Genomic DNA, 17,130 nt, shown 5'->3' on the forward strand with positions numbered 1-17,130 from the left:
GTTATTCCTTAAACCTAGTTTTTTTAAATCATCAAAGGTTTACACATATTCTAGGTATATCTTTCATTGGTTTTGTCACCTCGTTTGGACCTATAGAGCTCATCTTATGGTGACAAGCCCATGGCAAGTTATCGCAAAAAATTCCTTTGATTCCTGATAAATAGAACAAAAAAGATGGTTCAAAGTTAGAAAAAAAACATGTTAAAAAACACTCCGGCTGCCCAGCTACAATGTGAATTGCTCTTGCTTATGTTTGCCGTTTTATGTCCGTAAAACGAATGTATATGCCCGAAATCGTCACTTGTTTGCATCGTGCTTGTGTTTGTCGCCCGAAGTTGAACGATGCGAAGCACGAGCTCCACGACGAAACTGGCCAGATCGCAACGGGAACGTGCCGCCACCCGTAATCGTTGCGCGTAGGAAAAAGGGCACGGGAGCCGTCACATCGAACCCCCCCGCAAAACGACAGATCGATCGATTCCCCCGGCCCCCGTCCGCCGTTGCCCGCCTGGCCCCCCACCGCACCAGCGAGCCGCACGGGCGCACGCATCTCCGCGCGCCACGGACGCCCCCGCCGGCCTCGCGTCGCTCTCGGCCCTGGGCCCCGCTGCCGGAATCGAATCTCGCCTCCTCCGCCCTCCCCCTTCCCCTCCGTCCCGACCCGTGAGCGACGCATCGTTGCGCACCCCCTCCTCCACCCCTCGTGTCTCGCCGCATCTCCGCCGCGCCGCTCCCCGGCGAGCCGGCGCCGCTCCCCCCCTCCAGCGGCCAGGTAGGGGCTCCAACTCACCTCCTCCCTCCCCTTTCTCCGCCTCCTACTCCTCCCTGGTCCGGGAGGATTCGGCCATGCACCTTTTTCGTGGAGCAGCGAATCAGCGTCGGGCGTGGGTTTGGGGCCATTGGCGCTCGTTCTATTGGTCGGGAAAGCGAGTGAGATTCGGCAGCTAGCTACCGTGCAGATCCGTGAGCTCTCGGGCGTGGGATCGCGTCCTGGTTGTTTGGGGGGCTATCGGGTTTTTGACGTGAATCGGGTGGGGAAAAGGTGGAATCAATTTCTTGGGAGATGTGTGTTCCCCCCTTCGAATTATGTATGGCCGTGATTTTCCTTGAACTTATTGTAAGTGCGGGAACAATTTCAGTGGACGAATCAGCCGGATCTGGCCTGCGCAAATGGAATCGGGAGCTTTGATAGCACCGTGTGTGATGTGCATGTGAATTTCACAGCGATTACCTGGAGTTTACTGAATCATATTTGGCTTTGATTGGAATTTAGGCAGAAGATGGAGGGAGCGGGCAAGGATGTGAACCCGTTGAGGAATTACCGGATTGGTAAGACTCTGGGGATTGGCTCATTCGGGAAGGTAAAAATTGCGGAGCATATAAGCACTGGACACAAGGTGGCAATCAAGATCCTCAACCGTCGCAAAATCAAAGGCATGGAGATGGAAGAGAAAGGTTGGTATCTTTCTGTTACTTCCCTTGCCCGAGCATAATTAGTTTTTGGAGGAGTATGCAATTATCTGGTATAGTGGAAAGTGTATGTGTTAAGCTTGTATGCCACCATTATAGTGATTGAACTTCTTGTATGTTGAATGTGGCATGCTGAGTGAACCATGTGGCACCATACTACCATATGCCACTATGCTATCCTTATATGGATGAACATGATAGCAATTGATATGAGCATTGGCACCATCATTTTCTTGCTGTCTGTTTTGAAGGACAAGTTTGCTTACTTCTTTTCATTGTTGGTTGGGACTAATAATTAAATGCAACCTTTAGCTAGTCACCCATTCCAATGATTAGCACTTGTCTTCTGCATTTGCTATTACCATTCTAGTTTCTTGATTATTACTTGATCATCCTGCCTGAATTGCTGAATATTTCCCCTTTTTGCAGTTAAAAGAGAAATTAAGATATTGAGGTTGTTTATGCACCCACATATCATCCGCCTCTACGAGGTTATAGACACACAGGCTGATATTTACGTTGTTATGGAGTATGTTAAGTCCGGGGAATTGTTTGATTACATTGTTGAGAAAGGTAGGCTGCAGGAGGAAGAGGCTCGCCGTTTCTTCCAACAGGTGATTTTCTAATGGTCCTGAGCCCCTTCATTGGTGAATTTCTATTTCGTTTGTTTGTTTTGCTTACATATGCCACAATTGCATGATAAATATAGGTTGACTAGAAGGCTGCAGATCAAACCATCTGTGTTATTCCTCTCAAGTGCTTGTATGTGATAGTATACTCTTTCGTTGCTCCTCTTTATACAGATTATTTCTGGTGTTGAATATTGCCATAGAAACATGGTGGTGCATCGTGATTTAAAGCCAGAAAACCTCCTATTGGATTCAAAATGCAATGTTAAGATTGCAGATTTTGGCTTAAGTAATGTAATGCGGGATGGTCATTTCCTCAAGACAAGTTGTGGTAGCCCAAATTATGCTGCTCCTGAGGTAAGCTTTCTATAATGAGTTTCAGATAAAAGAGAAGCCATTAGATCAGTATGGTTGTACCTTCAATCCCTTAATTATCTGGCAGTACAATAGCTGAATAGCCTTTTTATTTTCTGTAGGTGATATCTGGGAAACTATATGCTGGGCCTGAAGTTGATGTATGGAGCTGTGGGGTTATTCTTTATGCTCTTCTATGTGGTACTCTACCATTTGATGACGAGAACATACCAAACCTTTTTAAGAAAATAAAGGTTAGCAAGTATCTGCAGTCTTCTATGTAGAAATGTACAGCATTACTTGTTCCTGCTGGTTTAGAGCTTATCTATGTCTCCCCTTTTCTCTTGCATTTTAGGGAGGAATATATACCCTTCCTAGCCACTTGTCAGGTGCAGCAAGGGATTTGATTCCAAGAATGCTGGTTGTTGATCCTATGAAGCGAATCACCATTCGCGAGATTCGTGAACACGATTGGTTCAAAATTCATCTCCCACGCTATTTGACCGTGCCTCCTCCAGATAGTGCACAACAAGTTAAAAAGGTATAGTTTGCCTTCATTACTAATGCGCTTCCTCGTTCCACTGCAGTAAATGGGCACCTATGGCGATGTCATTGAATTGGGATTAGTAAATACTATATCTTTTAGGTTCTAGCACCTCTCTATATGAGGAGGCCATGGCCTAGCAAGGAAGTCGAACCAGAAATATCTCCACTCTTATGTCTACACTCTACATGTCTGTCGAAAAAAGATGCGTCCTTTTGTCTGATAACATCCCTTGTGTGGTGCTTACCTCGTTATAATATGAACATCATTACACCTTGTACTTTTGTCGTTATTTTGCTTTGTGTTAGTAAATTCTGTCTATCGTATTAGTATCTTCTGTCTAAACAAACTATCTCATCATTCTCATTATGTTTTCTATATATCTTTTTTTACATTAAGATGTACTATTCATGATATTTTCATACCATATTTTAGATAGAATTGTCTTGTGTGACTTTGTTGATGGTTATTTAAGAATGTGATAAGCTTTTGTAGTCTTGGCCTCTTGGGTCTGCTGTCTGCATTGCGGGAGCATGGGATTTTTTTCTTCTGGTCACAGTACTTAAGTTAACTGTTGAATTTGCTCCCCACTTTTGTAGATTGATGAGGAAACACTCCGTGAGGTTATTGGTATGGGTTATGACAAGAACTTGTTGGTGGAATCAATCCAAAACAGACTGCAAAATGAGGTGTTATTCATTTTGCACTGTTATCTTTATACATCATTTTTTTGCTGCTATGGTCATGACTGGATTACTCGTTATATGTACAGGCAACTGTTGCATATTATTTGTTGTTGGACAATAGGCTTCGTACAACCAGTGGTTATCTTGGAGCTGAATGCCAAGAAGCTATGGTGAGTAACTGGGTCATGTTATTTTTATATCCTTGATACTTCAGCTTCCTTTGTCAAGTAATGCATGTTCTGGCTCACCTGTTGTTAACTTTGGTAATTTGGATCCATATTAATTTTCTGTTTTGATTTCTTGGCACATAGGACTCCTCATTCTCAAGCATAGCATCATATGAAACACCAAGTTCAGCACGTGGGAATCGGCAGCAAATATTTATGGAGTCTCCAGTTGGCTCAAGACCACATTTTCCAGCTGAGAGGAAATGGGCTCTTGGGCTTCAGGTAAACTGATTTCAAGCTGCCCTCCATTATTTTGTTGCTCTCATGCTTCTTCCAACCCCTCCCATTCAACATATCTTTGTTTTGTGTCAGTCGCGAGCGCATCCGAGAGAAATAATGACTGAAGTACTGAAAGCTCTGCAAGAGTTGAACGTTTACTGGAAAAAGATTGGTCACTATAATATGAAGTGCAGATGGAGTCCTGGCTTTCCTGGTCAAATTCATAACAATCATACCTTCAGTGCAGAATCCATTGAAAATGACAGCCTGAGTGAGAAGTTAAATTTAATTAAGTTTGAAATTCAGGTAAATTTCATCTTTTTTGTGTTGCTTTCAGTATAATTAATATTTATGCCTTGAGAAGTATGGCCTCTGGTTCTTGATTTGCTACCTCCTGCTGTCTTTAAACCATTGGGTTGAACACTGGAACCTTTGTTGATCTTATATAAGACTGCAAATCTGATTCTCCACTTGCATTTCGACATCCTTGGATGTACAAAATTTCAGCTGTTAACTTGTGGGAGATATCCCTTTATTTAAAATGTATGGCAGATTTACAAACGTTGAGCAGCAGTAGATAATCGCACTTGTATTCATATTCCATGCATTCGGCCTTGTTTATGTTTGCTCGAATAAAGAAACACATAGCGACTGACTGCATCTGATGCAGATTTAATCAGCCTAATTTAATTGAATTTATCATTATGTATATCTCATAATACGTTATGTTTCCATGTGTTTACTACTTCTTTTGTGCACTCTATGGTAATGATTTGCTGATACACCTACATTTGTGCAGCTTCACACAATCACGAGCCCTATACGATTGGGGCCCCATTTTGTCTTTGTTCGTGTTGTGTGCTTTCTTTTTCATCTTTCTGATGTGTCGCCTTTTGATGCAGCTTTACAAAACAAGAGATGAGAAATACCTCCTCGACTTGCAAAGGTTCAGCGGACCACAGCTCCTCTTTCTTGACTTGTGCGCAGCCTTTCTAGCTCAGCTGAGAGTTCTTTGATTCCTGGTGTCTGCTTTCCATCATTTGTATTCCTTGCGTTTCACTAGAGGAATGTCGAATCGCTCACAAAGCTGTAAATAGTAATCTATCCAGTAGATTGAATTTCTGGAGTATGTAGATTGTATACATGCGAAGCTGTTGTGCCTGGCTATCTTCTGAACCAGACTTTATGGAGCAAGATTCCTCCTGGTTCTTTACGGCTGGCCGGCGGCTGGTGAAGGCACTAGGATATGGATATACAGTGAACTAGCCCAGTGCTTTTGCTGGCATAATGTCTATCTACATGAATAATTTCAGCTATTACAATGGTTAATTGAAAGCTGAGCTGCTTACAGGCCACATGAGATGCCCTTGAAATGTTTACGGTCGTTTATGGATTTCTTTTATAAAAAATTACCTGCCTAATATGCTTTGGCATTATTGAATGGAGAAGTTGTTTGGCACGCGAAGCAATTACGAGTCAGACTGGTTGTACTATGAAATATTATTGAAACATTCTATTGAAGATTTGTGTCCGCATGAGTTCACTTTCGTGTCGGAAGTCGAACCAGACGTCCCAATTTCGCTTCCGCCGGTGCCCGGTAGTGCCGTGGGCCTTGGCGCATCGTCCCGAGTAATGCTACAAATTTATTTATTTATTTACGTGGTGGATAAAAAGAACTAGATAGATCAACGTGACATATCTTGGTTGGTCATTTCAAACCATCATGAATGATTTTTTAAAGGAAAAAGATTTGACTATGATATGTTTGAGCTAACTCTACAAACATATCACAGAGAACGAAATCTTAAATTTAAACGAAGTCACCGTATGTGTCACAATATCGACAAGCACATTAAAAAGAATAACTATTTAAACTGAACACCGTGTTAAATCAGATTTGAACGTACGGAGTAGATGGATTATGCCGCATGTATTATTAGTATATTACTGTTGTCTACATCAACATAATGGTGAAGAAAAATTATAATAGAATAAGCTAAACGACAATCGGATGATTTGGAGGTTGAGCTCACCAAATGTTGGCAAAATCCAATGCTTCGAAATAATGATTTCACCTCTATGCGTACTGATGCTGATTTGTGCGTACCGATGCTAGGCCTGGCGAACAAATTACCATTTCTTAATCACACGGGCCTTGGTTCTTGTCTTCGGTCCATCATCGCCACACCCGGTGGTCGGAGTCCTGCCGTGATATTTTATTCAAGGAATAGGACCCATGTTGATTTCAGCATCAACGGCGAACATTGCGGCTGATAGTTCAAGCATCGTGGCTAAACGACACTAAAATGAGATCTCGGACCTCGATACGATGTGGGTATTAGAGCAAGGATTGAAAGTTGTATGACAAAGGTGGCAAGTACATTACAAGTGGTTGTGCATTGGGCAACGATGGCGTCACCGGTTGCAAGAGGAGGTGGCGGCTGCAACTGCAACCATTGAAGATAGAGAAAAATGACAGGTGATTCTTCGAAAAAGGGATAAAGAACGTGGTTAGTCAACTAAAAACAGAATGATCAGAAGTGTGTGGGTTCTTAAACTCAATTGGGTTTGTCAAGATGTGTGTGAAGGATTTGTCAAGTTGTGTGGCATAATGTTAGCCCTTTTCAAACAAAGAAAAAACTAAAAGATTTTGAAGAATTTCAGTCCTATAGAAAAAAATTCTATATGCCTCTTTGGAACAAATAATTGCACCCTATGAAATTCCTTAGGATTCTCATGTGATGCATGAATCCTTCGAAATTTGGAGAATTAACGTGAAGTTAGACCTCCGGGGAAAAAAATTTCTTTTGGATCTATTCCTCTTCTCCAATTCCTATATTTGTCATGTGTTCCAAAAGTTATGTTACAAACTTCCCTGCATTTTCAGTTACCATATGACTACAAATTTTACAACTCTAATCCTTCACTTTTCCATTTATTTATATGTTTTGAGAATGGTAGAGCCAATCCTATATGCTGTGTCGTGTTTGGATAGATGAAAAGTAAAAATAAGTCAGATTTGTGACTTGTTTGGATAGCTAATCCAAACTGGGCATCAGGCCCAAATCGGACGCAGGAACGGTCGATTGTGTTCGTTCGTCAGCGTAGTTCGCTTGCCGCAGCAATGCCAGCTTACACTTTGGAATCATTAGTATGATTTGCCACGCTCTGACTGGATTTTGACCGGATTTTACAGTACAATGCACAAAGGCAATCCATGAAACAATCACACATCAGCAGTAAACAAGACACGGTAAATCTCAGATCCAGCAAAGAAAAGTAGAAAACAACGGAGGCCCGGCGACAGCAGAGGTCAGATCGAGCGACCCCGAACAAGGCGGGAGCCCGAGCTTCGTCGGCGGCGGCGGCGGCATTACTTCCGGGCATTCGCGGCGCCGGATGGCGAGTCGCAGGAGAAGACCTGGTCCGGGAGGCGCCACGCCTCGGTGGCCCCGAAGCACATGTCGTCGAGCGCCTCGCTGCGGCACCACCGGCACCCGCCGCGCGCCGCGCACTCGCCCCGCGTCGCCAGATCCCGGCACGGTGGCAGCCCGTTGCGGCCCGACCCGCCCTTGCCCTTGCTCCTCCCGGCAGCAGCGGCGGCGGCCGCCGAGAACGCCCCCGCGCAGACCAGGAAGAGCAGCGCGAGCAGGGCCGTGGATCTGCGTCTGGACATCTTCGGATGCAGTCGTCAGAGGTCGGAGAGGAGTCCAGAATGGGTGACCGTGAATCGTCGTCGCGTATGGGAACTAAAAGGTAGCGATCGGTAAGCTGCACCGGTTCCTAAGCCAGACAACACTAGCCTAGATTAATTTTGATCAGGCTAAATTAATGTAAAATACTCGTGTTTGGTTGGTCGGCTAAACATATCATAATTTGCTATGCTCATATTTGATTGTCTGCACAAGGTGATAAGATGACCCTGTATTTGCTAGAAGTGAAGTTACCACCGCTCCATCCTCTCCGGTCCTCTCCTCCCTCCCCTACATCTACTACTCCTCCCAATCCCCAACCCCGATGGTGCGCTACCGCATCGCCGCCCTCCTCGCGGTGTCGCTCCTGCTCCAGCTCGCCCGTCCGGACTCCTCCTCCCTTCCGCCGCTGCCACCACCACAGCGTACGACGAGCTCCACCTCCGGGGCTTCCCTCGAGCCTGCTCCCGACGGAGCGTAGCTATCAAGCACCACAAAGTTGGGTGATGGACCGATTCATGTCCGTATTGAGCTTCGTCGCAATCGAATCGACCTCAAGAATAGTCAAATCAGTCTCCAACGCTACCCATGGGTCCACATCACCACTCACCTGCTCCCCCCGGTTGGGGCCGTCAGCTTGCCAGGCCGCCGGCTAGGCGCCCGCCGCTATGAGCGGCACCTCGCCGTCGCGCCCCCACCAGCATCATCCTGCCGAACCCAAAGTCAGCGGCCTCCGCCACCGCTGCGAGCCAGCCGGGCGGCATATGCCCCACCCGCTCCGTCCACGGTACCTTCGTCCCGGCCAGTAGCGCCGCCCTGTGATGCGCACAGGAGCTCTGATGCGCCGAGGAGCTCCGAGGGCTGCCGCCGTCGCGGCCGATGCTTGCGCAGATCCGTCGGGGATGCGAGGTACGCGGTGTATTCCAGCAGGGGAGATGAGAGGGTGAGGCGACTCTATCAAGTTGGACCATCGGGGCTTGTAGGAGCCTACATTAGTGGAAACGCACACTCGTTGCGTTCCCAGGAAGTCCGGCAACGCCCCCTCTTTTGCACTATCGGAGCCAGGCTTAGGAGCTGGGCAGGCATCCAATCACGTGCATGCTGCTTTACCTAAGCCTATCCAGGGGTCTTTGCAGGAACCTATCACTACCTAAATAACCGAAGGTAGATAACACGATGGCTTATAAAGTTTTAAGCCAGTACGACTAGTGGTGGCTGACAAGCCAACTCGGCTGGTTCATTAAGATTAACGAGCAAAAAATTGAGTTTGGTTCGGCTCGTTAGTAAAGCTCGAGCCAGCTCATTTAGCTTACGAGCTAAGTATTATTTAACATTAATGTTAAGATCAGATGAGATGTTAGTAATATATAATAATTTAATCATGTTTATAATATATAAAAGTATTTTGCTCATGAAAATAAGTAATACAAGTCAATAATAAATTAGAATGATATAGATGTTTGGAGACTCAAAATAGACTTTAGTACCATATTTGACTTAAAAGTCGAATAACAAGTTTATTTTAGCCGAATGATAATAATACCATCATATTAATAAAATAAAAGTTTGGTATTGTTATAATTATCGAGCCTAATGAGTAGTCAAATGCCTCACAAGCGGCTTATTAGAAAACAAGTTGAAATTAAGGTTTGGCTTGGTTCGTTTAAGAGGTCGAGCCGAGCCGAGCTGAGCGAAGCTGAGCCCAACCTATCAACGAGCTGAGTCGGCTCACGAGCCTCGAGTTTTTCTACCAGCCTTAAGTACGATCCATCACTCGTCAATCCATGCCTCGTCCTCCCATATCGTGCTCGTGCCACCACATCTTTCTCTTGTCGTGTGTCGCGTTTATTGTGGCTTTTCATTCCTCTTTGGTCCTTTCCCCCAACCCGGCTAGCCTTGCTCCGTCTCTGACTACCGCTAGATCCACTCGGCTGCCCAGCCGGCACTAACCAAGCCATGACATGATACCCACTATGGTCCTCCATCAATACCCGCCGCTACGTCACACAGTCCCTGCGCCCACCATCGCGACATCACTAACCGAGGCAACTTGCCGCCCCTGCCACAAACCTCGTCCATCCATTTATCTTCTCACCGCCACCACCAAACCAAACATTCCCTCTAAACTGGTGGACATCATGGAGCCTCGACCCCCACCTAAAAACCCTAATGTCCCTCGATTTCTCACTCGTGCAGGCGACGGGATGGTAGAACGGTTGCAGCGCGATAGCTAGTAGCTAGCGGTAAGAGAAAACAAGGGTAGAGGGGAAAGGAGGAGGAGATCAGACAATCCACATAGGCGGTGCGAATCTCCAACGTCGAAAACTAAGGAAACAAATGGATTTTCGGAAGTTATATAGGTTTGCTGGTAGAGGGAAAACGCAGCAAAGAAGTTGCGTCAACTCAATATCGAGCTTGACAAATCACAACAATGTGGTATGGCGCGTCCTAATAATAAGTTTTATTGCCTAACCTGTACGAATTTCTCAAAGAACAATATCCCTGGTCCATCTCAATTTGGACATATGGCGTGGAGGTGGTGGCGATCCAGTGTAAGGGGGCTCAAACCCCCTACCTCCCCACAAACAATGGATACCTCTTTGAGCTCCACCTTCGGTTTTAGGAGAAGTTAGAAAGAAGAAGGAAGAGCCTACTCATCAGCTCAATAATAATAAAAAAAGTTAAAGCCAAGTATTGCAAATCCTGTTTAACAGGGTCAGATAACTTGAGCCGAAGTCTCTCTCCGATGATCTACCAGATTTTACATGTATGTTCTTCGGATCATCACATATACAGTGGTTGTATATCACCGGTTGTTCAATAGGAAATACGGAGTGCTCCAACCCCTGAAGACGGAGCCTGAAGAAAGGAATGGATAAGTGATTCGACTTCACGGAGACTCACACGACGAAATAGACCAAGTGTGGGTCAAGGCTCTTGGGAATACGTCTAGCACGACTGCTACTGCTATCGAGACAACTGCAAGTGGTTGCCAAGGAGTCGGCCAGGCGGTGAGCTAATCCCATGTACTCGCTCTGGTAGCCGTACTCGGCTTTGACTCGCCCACTGGGTGCAGCGGAATTGCTGCCGACGCTATTTGGCACGAGTCCACGGGCGCAGCTGGGGTCGTACTGCCAGTCTCCGGTTTTCCAGTCGAAGGTGTACAGCGGCAGGAACCGGTGGCCGAAGCTGGCCACGAAGTCCACGGCGTCCAGCACGAACTCGGCCTCCTCCACCGACGTGTAGTAGGCCAGGCTGACCCGCGTCCACCCCGGCCTCACCCCGTGGTACCCCTGCATCATGTCGGTGTCAGCTCCAGGTGATCCAAGCATGGATGTGAAGTGATCGCCGGAGAAATCGCTCGGCGTTTAACCCATGGGATTACCTGCTCGACGGCGGCTCTGATGGCTTTGGCGCGCGCCGGGCCGATGCCGAGGAGCCGGTGGCCGTAGGGCCCCGCGCAGGCGCACCCCGCCCGCGCCTGCACGCCGAACAGGTCGTTCAGCAGCTTCGTCACGAACCGGCAGTGCAGCTGCAGCCTCGGCGGCGTTTGTTCCTCCGTGTTCCCGCTGCACCGTCCGTCCTCGAGCCCGGCCTCGTCGCGCGGAGGGTACACGACGAAGGAGAGCACCGGGAGCCGCGGCGCGCTCGCGGGATCAGCGCCGAGCAGCAGGCGCAGGTTGGGGTTGGCGGCCGCGCGGACGCGGCGGAGCGCCAGCGCGAGCATGCGGGCCTCGCGCGCCTCGATGCACGCCTCCCCGACCCACTCCTTCACCCGGAACGCCAGCGCGGCGCGGACCTTCTGGATGATGGCCGGCGTGCCCGCGTCCTCGCGCTCCTCGGCGTCGCCGCTGTACACCGCGTCGCCGTAGGCGCTGACGTAGAGCACGGTGCCCCCGCCGCTGGTGGACGGCGCGGTGCGGCGGAGGCGGTACAGCCGCGACGCCATGGCCAGCACGCCGGGGCTGCCGGGCCCGCCGAGGAACTTGTGCGGGCTCAGGAACACGGCGTCGTAGCCGTCCTCGTCGCCGAACCGCATGTCGACGCGCACGTAGGGTGCGCTGCACGCGAGGTCGAAGCAGGCGTAGGCGCCGTGCCGGTGCAGCAGGCGCGCCACGGCGCGGGTGTCGGTGCGCAGGCCGTTGACGTTGCTGCACGCCGAGAAGGCGCCCAGCATGGGCCGCCCCGACGGCGCGCGCGCCGCCAGCGCCTCCTCCAGCGCGGCCATGTCCAGGAGGCCGTCGTCGGGGCGCATCCCGATCTCCACCACCTCCGCGAGGCTCTCCCGCCAGGTGAGCAGGTTGGAGTGGTGCTCGTAGGGCCCCACGAAGACCACCCACCGGTCGGATGGCGGCAGCGCTGCCAGCGCGGCGGCGCGCAGCGTCGGCGGAACGGCCATGCCCGTCACCTCCTGCAGGCGCTTGATGGCCGCGGTGCAGCCCGTGCCGCAGAAGAGCAGCATGTCCCGCGGCCCGGCGCCCAGGCTGCGCTTCACGTACCGCGCCGCGTCACCGGCGAGCTTGCTCGTGTGAAGGCCCACGTAGCTGTCCGTCGTGTGAGTGTTTCCTGTGTGTACCATGATGGAATAAGCACCCCCAAAGCAATATATTTCTTGAAGAAAATAAGAAGAATTGTGCACGTGGACGCACCATAGTAGGGGAGAACGTTCCGCAGCACGAACTCCTCGGCGAACCGGAGGCAGCGGCCGGACGCCGTGTGGTCGGCGTACGTGATCCGGCGAGTCCCGAAGGGCGACGCGAACTCTGCTTCGGCCCCGATGATCTGCGACCGAAGCCACTCGAGTTTCTCGTCCGATGCGTCCGCGTCGTCCGCGCCGGCCTTGTTCTTGGCGTCGTCACCGTTACCGAGCACAAGATTGTCGAACAGGAGGCCATCGGCATGTTCTCCTCCTGCTGCTGCTGCTGTAGGACTAGGAGCTGCAGCACTGCCACACGCGGTACCAGCAGAAACTGGCTGCACGCGCTGCACGAGAAGCGGCATGGCAAATTGGTAACCCAAGCCGGTGGGCTATCTGAGTACTGCACTAGCAGTCAGTAATCCGATTGAATTGGAAAGCAAGATATGATCTAACGATCGTTGGCCAAGCATATATAGGGAGCTAAGGCTAGTTGCTCATCCTGTAGAACCAGCCCAAGTGCCCAACATTTTCCTGTGTCCTGTGAATTTGTGATTTGTGTGGGAGCTGGATGCCGTGTCGTGGGAGGCGGGACGGGCAAACCATGGCCAGGTCACATACCAAGGGGCCGGCAATACCGCAGACCGCCAAATGCAGTGCTACACGCGCGATCGCTCGTGGTTGCCGGCGAACGAAATCAGGCAGGGTCGCAGGGATGGGTGCACGCACGAGTGGGGGACATGTCGGTTCCGTGTGCTCGATGCCCCTGGGTCTGGTACTCTGGTTCGAGCTCGGCGATGCGGGGGGCTGGAGGCCGCGCTGCGTCACCCCACCAATCAGAGCGAACGGAACATGTCATTCCGGCATCCAGCCCGGCCGCCGCTAGTTTTGTGTCTTGCAGCTGGAATCGGCCCGTTGGAGGACTTCGCAAGACACCGTGTCGGAGGCCCATCAGGAAGCTGAACTCGGCGGCCTGCCGCCCAAATAAAACAGGGAGTTGAAAGCCCATCAGGCAGCATGAACTCGGTCAGCCAACAGAACACATCTGGCCCTTCTTCCCTTATACGTAAGCCCACAATCCAAGAGATCAAGGCTCGCTAAAATAAGAAGCTGCAATCCAAACAAACAAAACCCATGTGCTAATAAAAAAAGAGGATTTCTAGAACTGTTCACGTAGGTGGTAGGACCAAGTACAAAAATAGAGGATTCATACGCAATTTAGTTTAATTTATAATTATCTTCCTCGGATCAACGGCCAGAATTTTTTTTAAATTACCTCTATGCACCGACTGGTACCTTACGACTATTATAACAAAGCTAAAAAAGAACATAAATGGCACTTCAAAATTGCATATGAGTAGTCCGTGACAATCCAATATCTCTCTAGTCTGACAATTAGATTGATGTTTTCGGATCTTTTGGTACTGCCGCATATGGTTGTTTATAACACGACTGGAGAGCATGCAGCATTATCCCTTTCATCCTACGTGATGGTAAACGGCTCACGGTTCATTTTCACACATCACTCTCGTCGCCACAGTCCACAGTTCCACACCACCCTGCGATCCACACTATCCCACTTACACGTTCTTCGTCATGTTCCTCGCCAATATCCTCAAGTTTCTCCACGCATGGGAATGACTGTTGACAAAAAGGAAAAAAAAATATTTGCACGCTGATGAAGCTGCGTTGCAACTTGCAAAAGCTAGAGAAAATGCGCTGAGCTTCCAGTGTGCAGATTTCTTCTCGCCCTGCTTGTACCGGAAAGTCCGCAACCATTGACTGGAAAGAAGAAAAAGGATTCTGCGATATTTCTTTTGTTTTTTTTGCGAAAAAAGGATTCTGCGATATGATGCTTGAATAGTTGCATACGTCTTCATCATGGTCCATGGAAATGTGCAGTGCAGACAAGCAACAGCCAACAGGCCCTCTGAAATATTTGAGCAAATCAGCTAAAGCAAATTGGAGTGACTTATCCCAGCCCCACACGAGTATATCTGTATATGGAATTTCGCGGGAAGGTAGGCCCGAATCCAGGATACGTTCAGTGGACGAAGAACCTTCGCATGCAGGCGTACGCGTGTGGGCCCGCCGGAAAATCTGAATACCGTCGGCTACGGTGAATGATCCGTTGCTAGTTTCCACGTGAAATGGGTTCACGGAAAACTTTTTTGTCCACATTTGAGCCGGTATCACAAGTTCACATATAACTCACCGCTGCAGTTTATGTTTATCCAGAATGAAAGGGACCGTGAAAGCGATAGCGTCTCTGACTGTCACCAGCCTATGCTGATATCGATGTGCTCATCAGTACGTTTGGCAGACTTGTCGCAAAGCACCGGATGCATCTGATGAATATCCTTGCCGGCTGCTCTGAATCCAGCATTGTCATCGATCGGCACGTGGCGTGTTAATTCTTGAGCGGAGCAGTAGCAGTGTCATTTCCTAGTTCTCGTGGTGTTTCTCGGCTCCAATGGCCAAAGGCAGGACGGGCGTTCTTCTCTCTTTTTTTTTTCTTTTTCTGGATTTTACGGTGCTTGAAGGATACTTATTACGGAGTAGAAGTTACAACGACCTCCATCACTCCCCATGCCCAAGCGTCGTTTTCTTTTCGTATTTTCTGTTGCTTTTTTTTTTGCAGCACGATAACGTAAAAAAATATGGCGATGTGCGCCAGTTTGATGATCATACACGACCGTATTTCCTTTTTTCCAATTTCTTTTTTCGGATTTGCCGACATGACACGGGTAGCGGCCGTTTGAATAATATTCTGTACAGGATTATCGAACGATCTTTTATGTGTGAGCACTGTAGCGCCGTTAGACCTGCCGCCTGCGTACGTTTGCTGCCGAATATCGTGCTCTTCAATTATCACCAGTAGTCGACACGCATACTTTTATCAGCGTGTCACTTTCTCCTCATGATGCTAGCGGCACGTAGGCCCAAAGAATTGACCACCTTGTTGCTTAGCGGCCGGTGTTGCAGTGAGAGGAAGCCAGCGAATTTTTAACACTCGGTTACGTTCCTGTCCACCTCCAAATCCCGTCGCCCACTGGCAATTATATATGCGTTAGGAGCCGGGCTGTACAAGTTCATCTGGCCACCAAACTTGTCAACGTCCATCAAAGTTTTATCTCAAGGCTCAAGCCCCAGTCGGCTTTTTCTTTAATTTCTTTTTTTTTCTCTCTTCCCAGGAGGCCCTTGAAAGCAGCTGCCCTAGTGCGGACTAAACTGGTTTTCCTTGGAAAGCAGCCGTATCGTTTTCTATAGGAAAAAAAAAAAGCAGCATCAGGGATTGTTTTGCTTCGGGCTTGAGCTGAATTTCCACGCCATCGCGGACACAAGCTACTGCGGCACCGCACCAACGCAAAGTCCAGACTTGGCACGTGACGCGTGACCTGTTTTCCTCGCGATGCATCGACTCCACAGCCGATTACTCCCTCCGCCGGGCTCGGGCCGGGTCAGGCTGGATCTATTTTGTTCAGTTCTACCTCCTAGTCATGTCACGATGGACGAGCTCACCGTGCGCCACCTCCTCGCCGAGCTCATCAGCAACATAACACTACCCTCCTAGTCACACTCGCCATGCACCGCCTCTCACCACGTCGCGGTGGATGAGCTCACCCCGTGTTATCCTCTTCTTCGCGCTGACCTCTTGTCAAGTTGCTACCCCTAAAGGCCCGCATCTAGCTGGTCGCGCACACGAGAGAGAGGGAGGTGCGGAAGGGGATAACTAGCTAGTAAGCTACTAGGGATAAGGACGAGAGGGAGTGGGACCTGACTGCAGCGTCCCATTTTAGTTTACGTGTCAAAGGGTCATTCAATAGCATTACTCGGAGCTACTAGCACCCGGACGTCCGATGAGAATATCGAACTACAGTCCGTTGCAATATCGAGAAATAGAAGTGACAGGTTCTTGAGGAAAGGGGCTTAAGGCGACCATACGCCAAAAGGCCAAAGGCCCAAACAGCTAGAAGCATCCTGGAAATGGCTCAGATGATGCTACGGCCCACCGCCCGACCTCCCTTGGTCGGCTCAGCTAGCTCGGGGGCGGGGCCCGCAAGAGGCTCACATCGTCTCACCCACTCCTTGACTCAGGAAGATCTGCGCCATACAAGAGGTATTAAATGCAGGGCGTGGCCCCTCTGACCACCCCACGCTGGAGACATGACCGGGCAAGGGGAGCCAACCTTTAACCAAGAGGTCTAAGAATGAGGATACACCCTTCGGACCGCCTAGGACGGTCTGCAGGACGAGGCCACGCGCGGTCGTACATGCCCACGCGCCCCAACGTCTTCATCACCTTCGCCATCAGGGAGACCCGTCAAGATCAAGGGCATGCCACCATGCCAGGCTGGGCCGTGCGTAAGCAGCCCACGCAGCATAGGAGCCATCGTACAAGGCGTGCGAAGCCCACGACCAGTCAAGGGGATAGAACAAGGAAGCCTCTTGATGCAAGGAAGACCCGACCACGCTGCAACCCCCGACCTTTAAGGTTGGGACCCCCCTCCATTTCTCAATATTGTTGCCCGGTCCCAAGCCTATATAAAGGGAACCGGGTCTCCTTTCTGTAACATCCGCAAAATCACCAACCTAAAATCACCCGTTAAAAATCGCTTTTAAAATCTTTTTACCGCTGAGCTCCCGAAAATCTAAAATCTTCCCGGCGATTT

The 17,130-nt window shown here is 49.4% G+C and overlaps 3 protein-coding genes across 3 annotated transcripts; 1 reads left to right on the forward strand and 2 right to left on the reverse strand.

Moving 5' to 3' along the window:
• Window positions 1-620: 620 nt before the first annotated feature.
• Window positions 621-5,570, forward strand: LOC101757197 (serine/threonine protein kinase OSK1). Its single transcript, XM_004969771.4, has 11 exons — window positions 621-772; window positions 1,274-1,455; window positions 1,900-2,084; window positions 2,274-2,456; window positions 2,576-2,707; window positions 2,809-2,994; window positions 3,597-3,686; window positions 3,770-3,853; window positions 3,995-4,132; window positions 4,223-4,435; window positions 5,032-5,570. Exons 2-11 carry the CDS (start codon window positions 1,281-1,283, stop codon window positions 5,143-5,145), a joined length of 1,500 nt encoding a protein of 499 aa, XP_004969828.1. The 5' UTR covers window positions 621-772; window positions 1,274-1,280; the 3' UTR covers window positions 5,146-5,570.
• Window positions 5,571-7,274: 1,704 nt separating this feature from the next.
• LOC101757588 lies at window positions 7,275-7,929 on the reverse strand. Its single transcript, XM_004969772.3, has one exon. It carries the CDS (start codon window positions 7,803-7,805, stop codon window positions 7,503-7,505), a length of 303 nt encoding a protein of 100 aa, XP_004969829.1. The 5' UTR covers window positions 7,806-7,929; the 3' UTR covers window positions 7,275-7,502.
• A 2,666-nt stretch (window positions 7,930-10,595) lies between these two features.
• LOC101760863 (probable cysteine desulfurase) lies at window positions 10,596-12,822 on the reverse strand. Its single transcript, XM_004972104.2, has 3 exons — window positions 12,471-12,822; window positions 11,207-12,387; window positions 10,596-11,114 (listed from the first exon to the last, which is right to left on the reverse strand). The coding sequence occupies exons 1-3, from the start codon at window positions 12,820-12,822 to the stop codon at window positions 10,722-10,724; spliced, it is 1,926 nt and encodes a 641-aa protein (XP_004972161.1). The 3' UTR covers window positions 10,596-10,721.
• Window positions 12,823-17,130: the final 4,308 nt, after the last annotated feature.

Source organism: Setaria italica, chromosome V, assembly GCF_000263155.2.
Source record: "Setaria italica strain Yugu1 chromosome V, Setaria_italica_v2.0, whole genome shotgun sequence".
Classification (NCBI taxonomy): domain Eukaryota; kingdom Viridiplantae; phylum Streptophyta; class Magnoliopsida; order Poales; family Poaceae; genus Setaria; species Setaria italica.